The following is a 15,472-nucleotide window of genomic DNA, read 5'->3' as shown; positions in this document are numbered from 1 at the left end:
ACGTTTCTGTATCCAGTCATTTTTCCCACCGTGGCCTTTTGCCTTCATCAGTCTGTGAGCTTCACTGTAAATGCGCTTGTGGGTATTAACGAAAATGTACACATTTAAATGAGTGTGTAGTCGACCCTTATTTAAGCGGAGTTGTGCTGCTCCCTTCCATCCTTAATCTATCGTCTCGCCTAATCCACTCTACTGTGACTATGCGGACAAGGATGAATCTCGCCCGTAGTAGGAGATGAAATGGATGCTTTAGCACGATCAGGGCAGGGAGTGAGACACTAGGTGCTTGTTTCCAAGCCACGCAGCTGGGAAAACGCTTGCACTTTTACACACAGTGAAATATGAATTACTCGTTCGACGAATTCTCGAATTCTGCTCTTCAGCATTGGACCCTTATCATGTATGATCAATAACAACAGAGTGGAATATACAAGACCACAATACAAACTGCGTCACGGGTTCGTTTTGTGGGGGGGGGGGGGGGGGGAGTGTGTTACGGAGATGATGAATTAATATCAGTGGAGGCGCTACAGTGGTGGAGTTGTGCGTCACGGAGAGTATTATTGTCACGGCACCATTAGGAGAGCGTTCAAAGAAAACAACGGCACAATGTTACTTCCTACAACAGACATCTCGAGAAACGACCACGAGGGGAAAATCACAGATATGAGAGTTCCTATGGTGGTTAACCGACAGTCATTCTTCCCGCGCATCATTCGCAAATGTAAATGATGGTGGTAGCACACACAGTAATGAGGCTTGCAGAGTATACATGTAAATGTATTTCGAGTGGATATCCACTGACCTTCACATCGATAAAAATGCGTTTTGTCAGATGGGTGTAATCATTGTGGACAAGGGACATTAATGTTCACTAATGCATTGCACATACCGTGATGTCTACGCTGACACGTTCAACCCCGATCTAAATGCCTGGAAAACTGTTTACAAGCTGAAGTGTACTGTCGAACTGCGCTAGTAAAATGGCGTTAACCCGCTTGCGGAGTTAGCAGATACGATGTATCCTGTCAAATGCATTCAAAGCAAGACCTGTTCGCATGATTCTTGAAATGATTTAGGGAAACGAGAAACGGTACCGGAAAAAAACGAACGAAGGCGACACACCTATACACATTCCTAACTTGGAAGATGCAGTGAATGCTCACATGAATGAGACGTCAATCAGTACCCGACCAGTTTAAAGTGATATGAGTGTTGCGCTTAGTTCTTTGTCTAAAGTAAAACGGAAACTGCAGCGGAAGTCTTAACATTCACAGACTGTACGAACTTCGTAATTCCTGTTCCCCCCGGACGTCGCGTCATGTTGACGCTACAGCACTTTATAGTTCATCCTCATTTTCCCATGTATATCCTTTTTTGAAAATGAGACTGTTTGATCACAGATGGTCTGCGTGCCTTTCAGCAACTCCTTTCATACTGTCAACTCTTCATGCTTAATATATTGCTGAAAAATGCACCCACAACTTTAGGTGAGTCCTGTTGCACTGCTAGGGATCAGAAATTATTACTCTGAAATAGTACCAGTTTCGAAATAACCACAACTATGACAAAACATTAAACGTATTATCCCAATCTCAAGCTAAGGAACAAGCAAACAGTGAGAAAATGACGAATACCGACTGATATAATTTTGAGAACATACAGTCATACAACTAGCTATATGTTTTTCCAAGTATAAACAACATTTACAAACAAGTTAGTTGTTAATGCCCAAACTGAGGAGATACTATTCATCCACATCGCTAGTCACTGCACACATTGTATACAGGCATGCACTCGTCACGCACAAACTGACAGCACACTGTGATAGAAACCTTTGATGTACATTACATTCAAATATTTTCCCATTGTCTCTGCAAAAATCTAACCCAGCATCACTCCACAAAGAATGAAATTCTGATCTCAGGAAGATGGGAAAAGATAAATATTATGCATCAGAAATCTGGTGATAACATTTTCTATATGTTAAGTGTAATGTGAGTGCGAGAAATATTATTAATTTGTATTACTTTTATAAACCTCATTCCTTCTGTTGACTATAACTAATCTTTTACAGTATTGGAGATGTCTTCTTTAAACGGCTTTCTAAATATGTTTCTATTACTTATCTCTTTGACCCCTCAGTAATAATTTCGTACAGTTTTGTTCTTTGATACAAATAAAAAATTTAGTTTTAGCTTTTAACTATTGTTCATAACAAGTTAAGTATGGTTCTTGTTCCATTATTTTTAGACAGGAAAGTTAGTGCAATTGTTATTAATATTTTTAATGTGTATAATGATTGCAGATATACGCACCAAAAAAGCTTTTTTCAATGATCCTGAACATCATTTTAAGTGACTGCTCTTATGGTACTTTTTTGCAATTTGCATAATACGTCATTATTTTATGTATTTGCTCGCAAAAAATTAAACATCTACATCCATACTCCGCAAGCCACCTGACGGTGTGTGGCGGAGGGTACCCTGAGTACCTCTATCGGTTCTCCCTTCTATTCCAGTCTCGTATTGTTCGTGGAAAGAAGGATTGTCTGTATGTTTCTGTGTGGGCTCTAATCTCTCTGATTTTATCCGCATGGTCTCTTCGCGAGATATACGTAGGAGGGAGCAATATACTGCTTGACTCTTCGGTGAAGGTATGTTCTCGAAACTTTAACAAAAGCCTGTACCGAGCTACTGAGCGTCTCTCCCGCAGAGTCTTCCACTGGAGTTTATCTATCATCTCCGTAACGCTTTCGCGATTACTAAATGATCCTGTAACGAAACGCGCTGCTCTCCGTTGGATCTTCTCTATCTCTTCTATCAACCCTATCTGGTACGGATCCCACACTGCTGAGCAGTATTCAAGCAGTGGGCGAACAAGCGTACTGTAACCTACTTCCTTTGTTTTCGGATTGCATTTCATCAGGATTCTTCCAATGAATCTTAGTCTGGCATCTGCTTTACCGACCATTCCATTTTAAATCACTCCTAATGCGTACTCCCAGATAATTTATGGAATTAACTGCTTCCAGTTGCTGACCTGCTATTTTGTAGCTAAATGATAAGGGAACTGTCTTTCTACGTATTCGCAGCACATTACACTTGTCTACATTGAGATTCAATTGCCATTCCCTGCACCATGCGTCAATTCGCTGCAGATCCTCCTGCATTTCAGTACAATTTTCCATTGTTACAACCTCTCGATACACCACAGCATCATCCGCAAAAAGCCTCAGTGAACTTCCGATGTCATCCACTAGGTCATTTATGTATATTGTGAATAGCAACGGTCCTATGACACTCCCCTGCGGCACACCTGAATTCACTCCTACTTCGGAAGATTTCTCTCCATTGAGAATGACATGCTGCGTTCTGTTATCTAGGAACTCTTCAATCCAATCACACAATTCGTCTGATAGTCCATATGCTCTTACTTTGTTCATTAAACGACTGTGGGGAACTGTATCGAACGCCTTGCGTAAGTCAAGAAACACGGCATCTACCTGTGAACCCGTGTCTATGGCCCTCTGAGTCTCGTGGACGAATAGCGCGAGCTTGGTTTCACACGACTGTCTTTTTCGAAACCCATGCTGATTCCTACACAGTAGATTTCTAGTCTCCAGAAAAGTCATTATACTCGAACATAATACGTGTTCCAAAATTATACAACTGATCGACGTTAGAGATATAGGCCTATAGTTCTGCACATCTGTTCGACGTCCCTTCTTGAAAACGGGGATGACCTGTGCCCTTTTCCAATCCTTTGGAACGCTACGCTCTTCTAGAGACCTACGGTACACCGCTGCAAGAAGGGGGGCAAGTTCCTTCGCGTACTCTGTGTAAAATCGAACTGGTATCCCATCAGGTCCAGCGGTCTTCCTCTTTTGAGCGATTTTAATTGTTTCTCTATCCCTCTGTTGTCTATTTCGATATCTACCATTTTGTCATCTGTGCGACAATCTAGAGAAGGAACTACAGTGCAGTCTTCCTATGTGAAATAGCTTTTAAAAAAGACATTTAGTATTTCGGTCTTTAGTCTGTCATCCTCTGTTTCAGTACCATTTTGGTCACAGAGTGTCTGGACATTTTGTTTTGATCCACCTACCGCTTTGACATAAGACCAAAATTTCTTAGGATTTTCTGCCAAGTCAGTACATAGAACTTTACTTTCGAATTCATTGAACGCCTCTCGCATAGCCCTCCTCATACTGTATTTCGCTTCGTGTAATTTTTGTTTGTCTGCAAGGCTTTGGCTATGTTTATGTTTGCTGTGAAGTTCCCTTTGCTTCCGCAGCAGCTTCCTAACTCGGTTGTTGTACCACGGTGGCTCTCTTCCATCTCTTACGATCTTGCTTGGCACATACTCATCTAACGCATATTGTATGATGGTTTTGAACTTTGTCCACTGATCCTCAACACTATCTGTACTTGAGACAAAACTTTTGTGTTGAGCCGTCAGGTACTCTGTAATCTGCTTTTTGTCACAGCTAATAACTAATTGAAAGTAAGAATCTCACACAGTTATAATACAATTGCTCTACACAGGCGAAAGGGTGTAGTATGCTGATGATATTCAGGTAACCAAATTCAACTTAATTTAATCCTTAGAAGTTTTGTGTTTGTTACACAAGAATATGAAATTATCATCTACATTTAATTTTGCACCATTATTTTTCTGTCTTTAAGCTAAAGCTGATGGTGTTTGTTACCTTTAAGATCAATATTAGTGTGTAGCATGTTGATAAATTATAAACATCTCTGACAGTTCCAATACCTTTCACTAACATGAGTTCTTTAGTTTTATCTTTGATTACAATGTGACTGCCATCAGCAAAGAATTTTGACCCATGTCACCAATGTCTGGAAAGTCACTCATATTTATCAGAAACAATAGTTTTCTAAGAAGCTATCATCTGGCATACCTAATTTTTTTTTTAAATCAATGACAGTGGGGAGACAATCCGGCAATTTCCCTACATTACTTTCCTTTAGCAGATAGTAGACACTTTTCTGCTTCCGATATGTTTTAAATTTATCAGAGTTCAAATATTTAATTACTTTCAGTTAAGCAAGTTACAATGCTGTATATACCTTTCGTCAGTGTACAGACTGGCACTTGATATATGCCAGCTGGTTTTTAATTCTTTTGTTCTATTTACCAGACATTATGCTCTGTGGTGGATAACACCTACATTTTCCTTACTGCATATTGTTCTTTACAGAAGCTACAGAGAGAATTTACTCGGCAGAAATGGAAAAATATGAAGTCCTGTAATACATTAGTTCCTCTGGATCATTCCTTGCCTTATCCCTGTTCCATAGCTGCAACTCTTTCCACTTCTATTCATTTTTCCCTGTGTGATGACCAGGTTGCTTTGTGTCATTTGACGACTTTTTACCATTGATTAGTATCTTCCTCTCTCGCTGCATTTTTTGTTAAAACAAGTAAAAGTTTAGGAATTATGATTTATACAGCCTTTCTACAGAGCTAACACATTTATATATTGTGAAGAACTTTAAATGCCTAAAGTTATCTATTTGATATTGAATACTCCTACTGATGAGGATTTTTCTGGAAATGTCAGTTCAAAATTCATTTCAACTTTGTAGAGGATTTTGAAAATTGTTCTCCTACTTATTCTTTTTCCACAGTACCTACACCTACAGTTAAACAATAATTTTTAAAAATCGTGTATTTCATGTTTTGTAAGAGGTCTTTCATGAACCTGTAGTCTGATGGCCTTTACAAACCGGTTTTTACTCTTATTAATTGGATGAAATTATTGGCATGTGCAAAATCTCTTATAGATACATCACTGTGTTCCCTCTATGATTACAAGCAAATTATTAATTACTGACAGTTAGTGTATCTGTTACACTTGTTGCACCACTGACTGTGACAAGCTACAACTATGATCTTTGTGTCATTATACATACCTACCCACATTACATTACATTTTTTTTAGGACAAACCTCAACTTAAAGCATAACAAAAATCAATTTCAATATGTCTGATCGCTTTCTGATCTTCTGCATTGTTTATAACCACAAACATTGACAAAATGCAAGAAATATGTAATAATAGTCACTGCTGCACCACTGCATAAAAATCAGTAGTTTATTACAAAATCAATAGCTTATTACAATAACAACTGTAACTTAAAAATTAACAGCTATCTTGAAAATAAATGACACACCATGTCAACAAACAGTTTAAGCTGGCATGCTAGCAAATACTATAGAATACCATATGGACAGCTGGCATTTATTTTCACAAGGTACATTTGTAATTTTGCACAGTTCACAATACACAATATACAGCAAAAATTTATTCCACAATTATAATTTTTACATACAAATACGTTTTTTTATTCTTGTAAAAATAAACTATTAATTATTATACATACCAAGTTCATATGATACAAAAGCTGTTCATAAGAAATTTAAAACTTACACTAATTATCATTTTTGCAAAGTATTTCACTGACTATTGCTTCACAGTTATGAGAGTATATATTATTGGTTGTATGTAATGATGATGTTATGTGTTGTTGATTAATTAATTAGTTTCATATGTGGATATCATTTAAACAATTTTTATCGAAATGATAAGGAACTTGTGAGTTCACATGGTATGCATACACGATTACTTTCAGTGAATGGCTATGTGCTGGTCAATGATAAGTTGCTCAATGGCACACTGCTCTAAATTTAACATTAATGAACAAAATATTCCTCATACAACTTAAGTTAAAATTGGGTTTTACAGCCTACCAGTTTTTAAATAAAAATTTGTTTACATAATAGGAACTGATGAGAAGAATTGATGTCAGTTTGGATTTGAAGCTTATTAGATACACTTTGTTATTGGAAAAATGAAAAATGTTTGTTTATAGACATTCAGTTCCTTTCTGAGATATGGGTGCAATAAAGAGCAATAGAGGTCATTTTTTCATCTAGTGTTGTATTTTTCTCAAATTGTGATGGATTATTTATGATGAATTTCATTAGAGAATATATATATATATATATATATATATATATATATATATATATATATATATATATATATGGAATGTGAGACATTATGAAAAGGATAGTTGCTACTCACCACATAGTGGAGATGATGAGTCACAGATAGGCACAACAAAAAGACTGTCAGAAATTAAGCTTTCCACCAACAAGCCCTTCATCAGAAATAGACAAAAACCACACACACACACAAAACTTGCACACACTTGATTGCTGTCTCTGGCTGCTGAGGCTACACTTCCAGTACGTGAGTTGCATTTACATGTGCATGAGCCTGTGTGTGTGTGTGTGTGTGTGTGTGTGTGTGTTGTCTAAAGGCTTGTTGTCTGAAAGCTCACTTTCTGACAGCGTTTTTGTTGTGCCTATCTGCAACTTAGCATCTCCGCTCTTGTGAAAGTGCAGTTCAAAGTGATGAGCGAGCCCAAAAATTATTTCATGATACATTATTGAGTGGAAATATACAAACTATGTCATGAGGTTAATTGATTCTTTTCCAAGATTACCAGTTATAGGAAGAGGAGAAGTACCAAAATTAATTGTTCGAATAGCTCAGTATTATGTTTCTTCTACTTCAAGTTTTCATCAGTATGCAAACACTAAAATATGAACTATTCCACCTTAATTAATGTCTCATGTTCATGTGTTACATCAATTGTTGGCATATTATGTCTCTGGCACGGAACTGTATATAGTGTAATTTCTCAGAATTAAAGCCTGTTTTCAGACAACCACTTAATATCTCTTTAAAAAATATAATTAACAATTGTTCTGTTGCTTTCTTGTAATGATATTTATTATAACTCTAATATCATCTGCTAAAATTTCTAATTCTGAGAGAGGAACGTGAAGTAGAATGTAATGCACATATACAGAGAATACAAGTGGAAACTGTATGCTAATTATTTAACTGTTGTTTATCACCATTCTTATAAAGAGGTTTAAAAATGGCACATTTAATTTATATGAAAACATTCCCTTTACCAGTGACATATTACTTTATCTCTAAGAACATTTCTTATTAAATTAGAACAAGTCTTCAGGACTCTGTCTGAAATTCCACCAACATCATAAGACATTTCCTTTTTTAGCATTTTTACAATTCTCATAATTTCAATTAATAATGCTGGCACTATTTCTAGTTGATTTAAGGTTTTGTGGAAAGATGTTTATAGTATATTCTTTTGTTTCTTCAACTAAACCATCTAATCCTATCACTGATGCTACGTTTTAACTACTTAAGCCTGAGCACTGTCGATAAGAATGTTATGAAACAAGATTCTGTAATTTTGCTACACGTGAGATGGAAAATCACTACTGAAATCAGTTTGAGGCATCCAAACAAATAAAAGTTCATTTTTCCTGTCAGAATCTTTTAAGAAATATAGATTTACATCTCCACAAACTACTATTCCTTTCTTCTTGTCTGACAGGTAGCTCAATGGCACTTCTATGTAGCTCATTAGTAGCTGGATGTTACCTCATGGAAATACACATACCGTTACAGTTACTGGAGGTATTCTGGAGTAACAACTCGTAAAATGATGCTACCTGCCATTTAACTCCTGTCACTGTGGTAACATGGTGTTCAGAGAGGCACAGAACATCACACTCTTTTCTGAAAAACCCCTCGTTGCATTAGCGCCTCTTGAAACTATGGTTAGCCAGTGCAGCTTCCCCCACCAAGTACAGTTAACACTGAAAAGCTCAAGCTGTCTCTTGTATGATGCGCCCATTTCTCTCAATTTCCGTTAGCATTTTATGAGAAGTATATTTTTTATCTTATTATACAGAGAAGGGGACACGCACAACGATCATCAGGCTGTATAATATGCGCAGAAATAGTGTTGGCGTTTTGTTAGCACTCAAACTGCGTAATAATTACTTTTATCAAGTATACAGATAATCTGTTCACGACAGAAACCATCATTCGAAGCACAAAAGTCTAGTACACATAGGTTCTAAAACGCATAATTTGAAAGCCACGAGTAGTTCTTATCTCCGATACTGTGGAACAAATATCTTCTGCTGGAAGCTCGTTGCTTTTCATATTTTGAGACGTGGTAGTATGGACCAAAACAAGGAAAAATGTCTAGTTGAAATGGATTGTAAAGTGCATACCTTAAAAGCTATGAGCACTTGTCCACCTTGGCTACTGCGCAACCCATCTCTTCTACTGAACATGTGTTCATAGCTCTCAATAAGTAATTTTGAGCCCATGTTTACTAGACAACATTTTCTTGTTTTAGACATACTATCTCCTCCCTAAATATTGAAAGCAAAGAGCTTGCCACCTGTGACAGCACCAACACTTTCCACGAGACGTCTAGAATTCCTGAAATGCGCCTGCGTTACGCGTTATTAGCAGTTTGAGAACTGAAAAGAGTGGCATATTTTCATGAGTAACAAATGTTAAGCCTCTTCACGGTTACATCTTTGCTGGCACGAGACTGGAACCCGGACGTGGCCTTTCGCGGTCTATGCTCTTACGGACTCTTAGCTCGCTTCACAGCTTCTGCGGACAAATCTTAAATAATCAGCCGTACATCTGCTGCCACGGTCACACAGTGTAACTACAGCCGAACAACTACGACAAATGTACCTAATGTCATAATGTGTTCCAGTACACAGCAAATTTTAAATGATTGCTGACAGTTCAGAATATCTCCGAAATGGCAGTTAACACGTAGCCGTGATTCTCCAGCCGGCAGCAACGTGCACACTTGACCCGGGAAGGGGAATGCAGTGCGCTGTAATATGCACGGCGCAAAAAGCTGCCGCCTAATGGAACGGCCGGTAACCGCATTTGGAGTACCAGCAGAAGCAGCCGCTCAGTGATTAGGTTAACTGGGCGGGTGGCCGGCATCAAGTGGCCGAGCGACGCCAAAACCCTGCCGCTACTGGCCTCTGTGCCACCATCCACGGGCCGAATTGCAACTCGGAGATACTGGCTGTGGATCGGAACGAAATGCTCATCAAGCTGACTTTCCTCCAAACCATGAAACGTTACATCAATAAGGCTCAGCAAGAACAGGCAATGTACTCTGTTTTAAGAGGTATTTTCTTCGATTTCAAGCTTTGTTTGCAATACGCTGCTCATTCTTGTAGAATACGCAAACAAGAGGAAAGGACATAACGTCGGTCATTTCTGTCTCTGATTATGTAATTACGGTTGAAAACATGCTCTGCAATAGTAAAAATTAGGGAATCCATATTCTAGAAATATCCGGAAGGCTTCAGCAAAGCAAGGACTTTTTAATCAGTGTGTATTTCAATGACATTTAATAAATGCCTCAAACTATTTCTTCAGATTTTCTTCCTTCCTAGGACCAGAGTTACAAGAACGTCTGCTCTCCTGAAAGAAATTATTAACATAAGAACTAGACAAAATTTATCTTTGCCAACAAAGCAGTTTTTGCTCTTACCCCCTCTCTACAACTTGATTTGTAGAAATAGTTTGCTGGCCAAGTGACATATTATGGCTCCTTCCAGAAGGTAAACATAACCTCTAAACGAAATACACTGATTGGATACTAACACCGTCGTTTTCGGCGCGGGAGAGTATCGTGCTGAAGGAAAGTCGTCCAAATCAGATAATATGAAGCATAAGATGCCCATGTTTTCATAAAAGCAGGGTGATCAACAATACACGCAATTCGGTGCATCAGTTGACTTTTTCAGATAATGACTTTTGACTATTTACAAATAACGTGTGACGCTACCCATTCATACTTGTGACATTCTGAGGGCATTCAGGCACTTTACGGGGAACAGGGAACGCAGTAAAACACGGTACAATTTTTCAGTACGTGAAGCTTGCTGCCTTCAATATGATCTCAGGGCATACGAATTTAAAGCCAAATAGCACGTTACACCGAAATCAAACTAGCCGCATAGCCAGAGAATATAGATGCACAAATTACCAAAAACTGTAATAAATTCAAGGAAGGAAAAAACTGTACCGAATAGCTAACACAACAACATATTACACGAACATCAGAACAGGTTTTTCTTTTGATCGTCTGCTAAGTTACACGACAAAGACACAGAAAATAATGTACAGCATTATACACGGAAATCTGCACGGAATTATATGATTTCTTTCGCGACAATATATATGGACAAACGGCACACTTCCTTCGACAGTCAATGGTAAAAAAACTTTTTTGCCTTCTTCGACAATACACGATGAAATTCTTTTTGTGTGTTATACATGGCTTCATATAAACCTTTTCGGAATTAAAAAATACATGTTCAGACACATATAAAGTTAATATGGCATGATAACCAAAGTCAGGATGGAAAGACGAATGCGCTTCTCTCCGTATACACGTACTTTTTAAAAAGGAAGAGCAGTTCTGTGACTTACCTTCCAGTGGAACATTAAGCAGAGTAACGCTGAGTTCAAAGCGCCCAGTCGTTTTCGTTGTAATGATACTCATTTTTTCAGTTTTTTCCTTTGCGATTAGGCACATAAGTAATTCACATTATTCCATATGAATAGACTTATGACAGCTGGTATTTAATATTATTCTCTCAAAATAAGCTCAGGACATGGAACTACCTAAAATATTCTGTCGGAGCCATATGTGGTTACCGGTTCAGACTTGACTCAGTACTTTGAAGATCAATACGTCTCTCATTAAATACTGCGTGAATCTGTTCCCTAACGAAGTGCACCTAAGCCATTTATATTGCAACTGCATTTAAAAATGTTGTTAAGCTTCATCATCGAAACAAATGCCCTATCAATGTAATACAGTTGTATAATCAGACAGATAGGAGGGAGAGATGAGTGATATGGAATTACTTACCTGCCACCATACCACGAGTTCCTTGCTTGAAAATCTTCTATCATTAACACTGAATATCTTCGATAAGGATAGAAGTTGAAGCAATCAATTAAAATTTGTGTCACTGCTGAGAGACTCATATGCCTACAGTAAAATGTAATTCCATCAGATCAATAGTTCACCTGCATCTGATGTACAGGCAAGATTTTCCCATTATGTACAAAGCTGGAAGGATGTCCTTGGAAATAATGAAGATTTAAAAAGGGAAAAATCAAGATGGGCTGAGGTGTGAATTGAAGTCTGTGTTAGGGAGGGCATTGGGCTAGGGTACTCCGTGCAGCTGTTAGCCACAATGCCAGGGTGATGCAGTGGATAGCACATCTGGCTATTAAGAAGGAGACCGGGTTCATGTTCCACCCTTGGGACAAATTGTAATTCCTTACTTCAGCATCTATGCTTATCAAAGATGAAGTTGAGACTCAATATGTCTCCAGAGAAATGTAATTACATCAGATTAACACTGAAAAAAAGCCAAATTCTGTCGGTTGATGAACTTACCAACAATTTTATCTAATAGTTCGTACTGTGTTACACATATCTTGTATCAATTTCAGCGATTGTGCATTGACATAACAGGTCGTTTAGTGATATAAGAACGACGAGTATTTCTTTATCATTGTCTCGCCGCAATCATCATCAGATATCACCTTACTTTTATCGAGGAGTTCTGTTGTGTAGCTGTTTCTTTTACTCTATTGGTTCTCCTCTCGACGCAAATAATTTACTTCCATGTCCAGGTTTTACACTCTCTGTCTCGATAATTTTTTTCGAAGTGTCTTCCTAGTATCTACCATCTCGCTTTCCCAAACTTTTAGTTAGCACGGAACTGCTTCGAGATTTCGTCCAGGCTTATCATCCTCATGAAGGGTCCTAGTAACAGCTGTGGTCTGTAGCGAGAGACATCCTGCGAACCAAAGAGACACGGAGATAGAGAGAAGAGGGACTGACCTGTAACGGCGTCGACCTGCGTGGCGGCGGCAGCGGCGGACGTGATAGCACGAGTTGAAGGGGCGGCGGCTGCTACGGCCCCCGGGGCCTGAACAGCGGTGACGGCGGCAATGGCGGCGGAGGTCGCAGCCACGGGCTGGGGGCGGCGCGTGCTCACCAAGAACACGCTGCCCGCCGCCCCCGCCTCGGTCCCACCCGTGCCCACCAGCTCGCCCACACCGTCGCTGCCAACTCCTGCAACATCACCAATCCAATCATCAATGCGATCCCGACGTAAAACAGAGAGACAAAAGCGCTGGAGATAAAAGAAAAGATAAGAGCCTTAAGTAGATAGCCGTCCTCACACGGGACGTGTTTTTAATCGCAAAGGACGCTGGAGGTAGTTTTCGCCGTGGTTGCTGCACGCTCTGAAACGACCTGCTGCATCTAACACAACTTGCTACTCGTCATGATATGTGACCACTACGCTCTCCAGCGGCAGTTGTCCGCTGCATCTGGGCGGAAATGACACACAGTATGTTTACAAAAAGTAGACGAGCGTAAAGTAATAGCCTTAAGAAAGTTCCTGGCTGATTAAAACTGTGTGCCGGACCGAGACTCGAACTCGGGACCTTTGTCTTTCGCGAGGAAATGTCCCGAGTTCGAGTCTCGGTCCGGCACACAGTTTTAATCTGCCAGTAACTTTCCTATCAGCCCACACTCCGCTGCAGAGTAAAAATCTCATTCTGGTAATAGCGTTAACTCTGTCAGCGATCGTCGACGAACAGCGGAGCAAATCGAGGAGAAGATTCCGGATTCGTCAACAGCTTGAACAGAGAATTACTGTTACAGCAACACTACACATACACTGAGGTGACAAAAGCCATGGAATACATCCTAATACCGTGTCGGACCTTCTTTTCCCGTCGCAGTGCAGCAGCGCGACGTGGCATAGACTAAACAAGTGTGGGAAGCCCTCTGCAGAAATAATAAGCCATACTGCCTCTATAGTAGTCCATAAGTGCCAAAGTCTTGCCGGTGCAAGATTTTGCGCACGAACTGGCCTCTCGATTATGTCACAATATGTTCCAAGGTATTTATATTAGGCAGCCTGGGTGGCCAAATCATTCGCTCGAACTATCCACAATGTTCTTCAAACCAATCACGAACGACTCTTCAAATGGCTCTGAGCACTATGGGACTTAACATCTGAGGTGATCAATCCCCTAGAACTTAGAACTACTTAAACCTAACTAACCTAAGGACATCACACACATCCATGCCCGAGGCAGGATTCGAACCTGCGACCATAGCGGTCGCGCCGTTGCAGACTGTAGCGCCTAGAACCGCTCGGCCACCCTGGCCGGCGAGCGAACGATTGTGGGCCAATGACATGGGACATTCTATCCATAAAAATTCCATTGTTGTTTGGGAACATGAATTCCATGAATGGTTGCAGATAATCATCCGCAGTTATAGACCAAGTACATCCCGTGTAAACACAACCAACGCCATTATGGAGCCACCACCAACTTGCACAGTTCCTTGTTGACAACTTAGGTCCATAGCTTCGTGGAGTCTGCGCCACACTCGAACCCTATAATCAGCTCTTACCAACTGAAATCTGGAGTCATCTGAGCAGGCCGCGGTTTGCACTCATCTGAGGTCCAACCGAAACCAGCCGATATGGTCCAGAGACCAGGAGAGGCGCCGCAGGCGACGTCATGCCGTTAGCAAAGGCTCTCGCGTCGGTCGTCTGCTGTCATAACCCATTAACGCCAAATTTCGCCGCACTGCCCTAACGGAGTCGTACGTCGTACGTCCCACATTGATTTCTGCGGTTATTTCACGCAGTGCTGCATGTCTGTTACCACAGACAACTCTACGCAAACGCCGCTGCTCTCCGTCGGTAATTGGACGCTGTCGGCCACTGTGATGTCCGTGGTGAGAGGTAACGCCTGAAACTTGATATTCTCGGCACACACTTGCACTGTGTACCTCGGAATACTGAATTCCCGAACGATGTTCTAAATGGAGTGTCCTATGTTCCTAGCGCCAACTGAAATTCCACGTTAAACGTCTGTTAATTCTAGAGATGGGGGATCCGCTCTTGAACTAATTCATAGAGTTCAATCTTTCAAAGGAGTGAACAATCAGTGATTCAGAAAAAAAGAACGGTAGCTCCAAACGTTTCCCACGGCAGAGAGAGAGAGAGAGAGAGAGAGAGAGAAAGAGAGACGGAGCATATCAGCAGCGCCTCTGCTGGTCAGAGCACAGTGCACGCCACACAACACAGCCAGCGCCGGCCTCTGCCCTGCTTCTACCTTGGCTGCCTGCATTGTGCAGTGCCCCATTGGATTTTGTGTTTCACATATGCCGGGCTTAACTTCGCATCGCACTCTGTCGGCGATCGTTTCAGTCGCACGTCCTGCCCTCTGGGCAGTTGATGCGAGCAACAGGACAGAGAGCCACCTAGCGGATAACATAGGAACTACTTGCAAAAACCTGCTCGCAAGGGAACGGACAATTTGGCTCCGAGCGGGTGAGTTCACCGCTTCCCCCACCCTCGGAACTCGCCCGCTCAACGCTCACCCCACCGTCTCGACTCTAGCCAGAGCGTCGAGCAAAGCGACTCTGGTGTCACTCTGGTCTCTGCGGTCT

General features: G+C 40.5%; 1 protein-coding gene across 1 annotated transcript in view; it reads right to left on the bottom strand.

The window, feature by feature from the left end:
• The window catches only part of LOC126251652 (calmodulin-binding transcription activator 1), a 1,922,036-nt gene that overhangs the window by 949,361 nt on the left and 957,203 nt on the right, over nucleotides 1-15,472 (bottom strand). Inside the window, exon 4 of the mRNA XM_049952210.1 lies at nucleotides 12,833-13,066. Coding sequence (XP_049808167.1) covers nucleotides 12,833-13,066 — 234 coding nt within the window. The remainder of the gene's footprint in view (nucleotides 1-12,832; nucleotides 13,067-15,472) is intronic.

This window comes from Schistocerca nitens, chromosome 4 (assembly GCF_023898315.1).
Source record: "Schistocerca nitens isolate TAMUIC-IGC-003100 chromosome 4, iqSchNite1.1, whole genome shotgun sequence".
Lineage (NCBI taxonomy): Eukaryota > Metazoa > Arthropoda > Insecta > Orthoptera > Acrididae > Schistocerca > Schistocerca nitens.
Note: the sequence above shows the minus strand (reverse complement) of the source record. Positions and strands in the feature narration are given on the sequence as shown.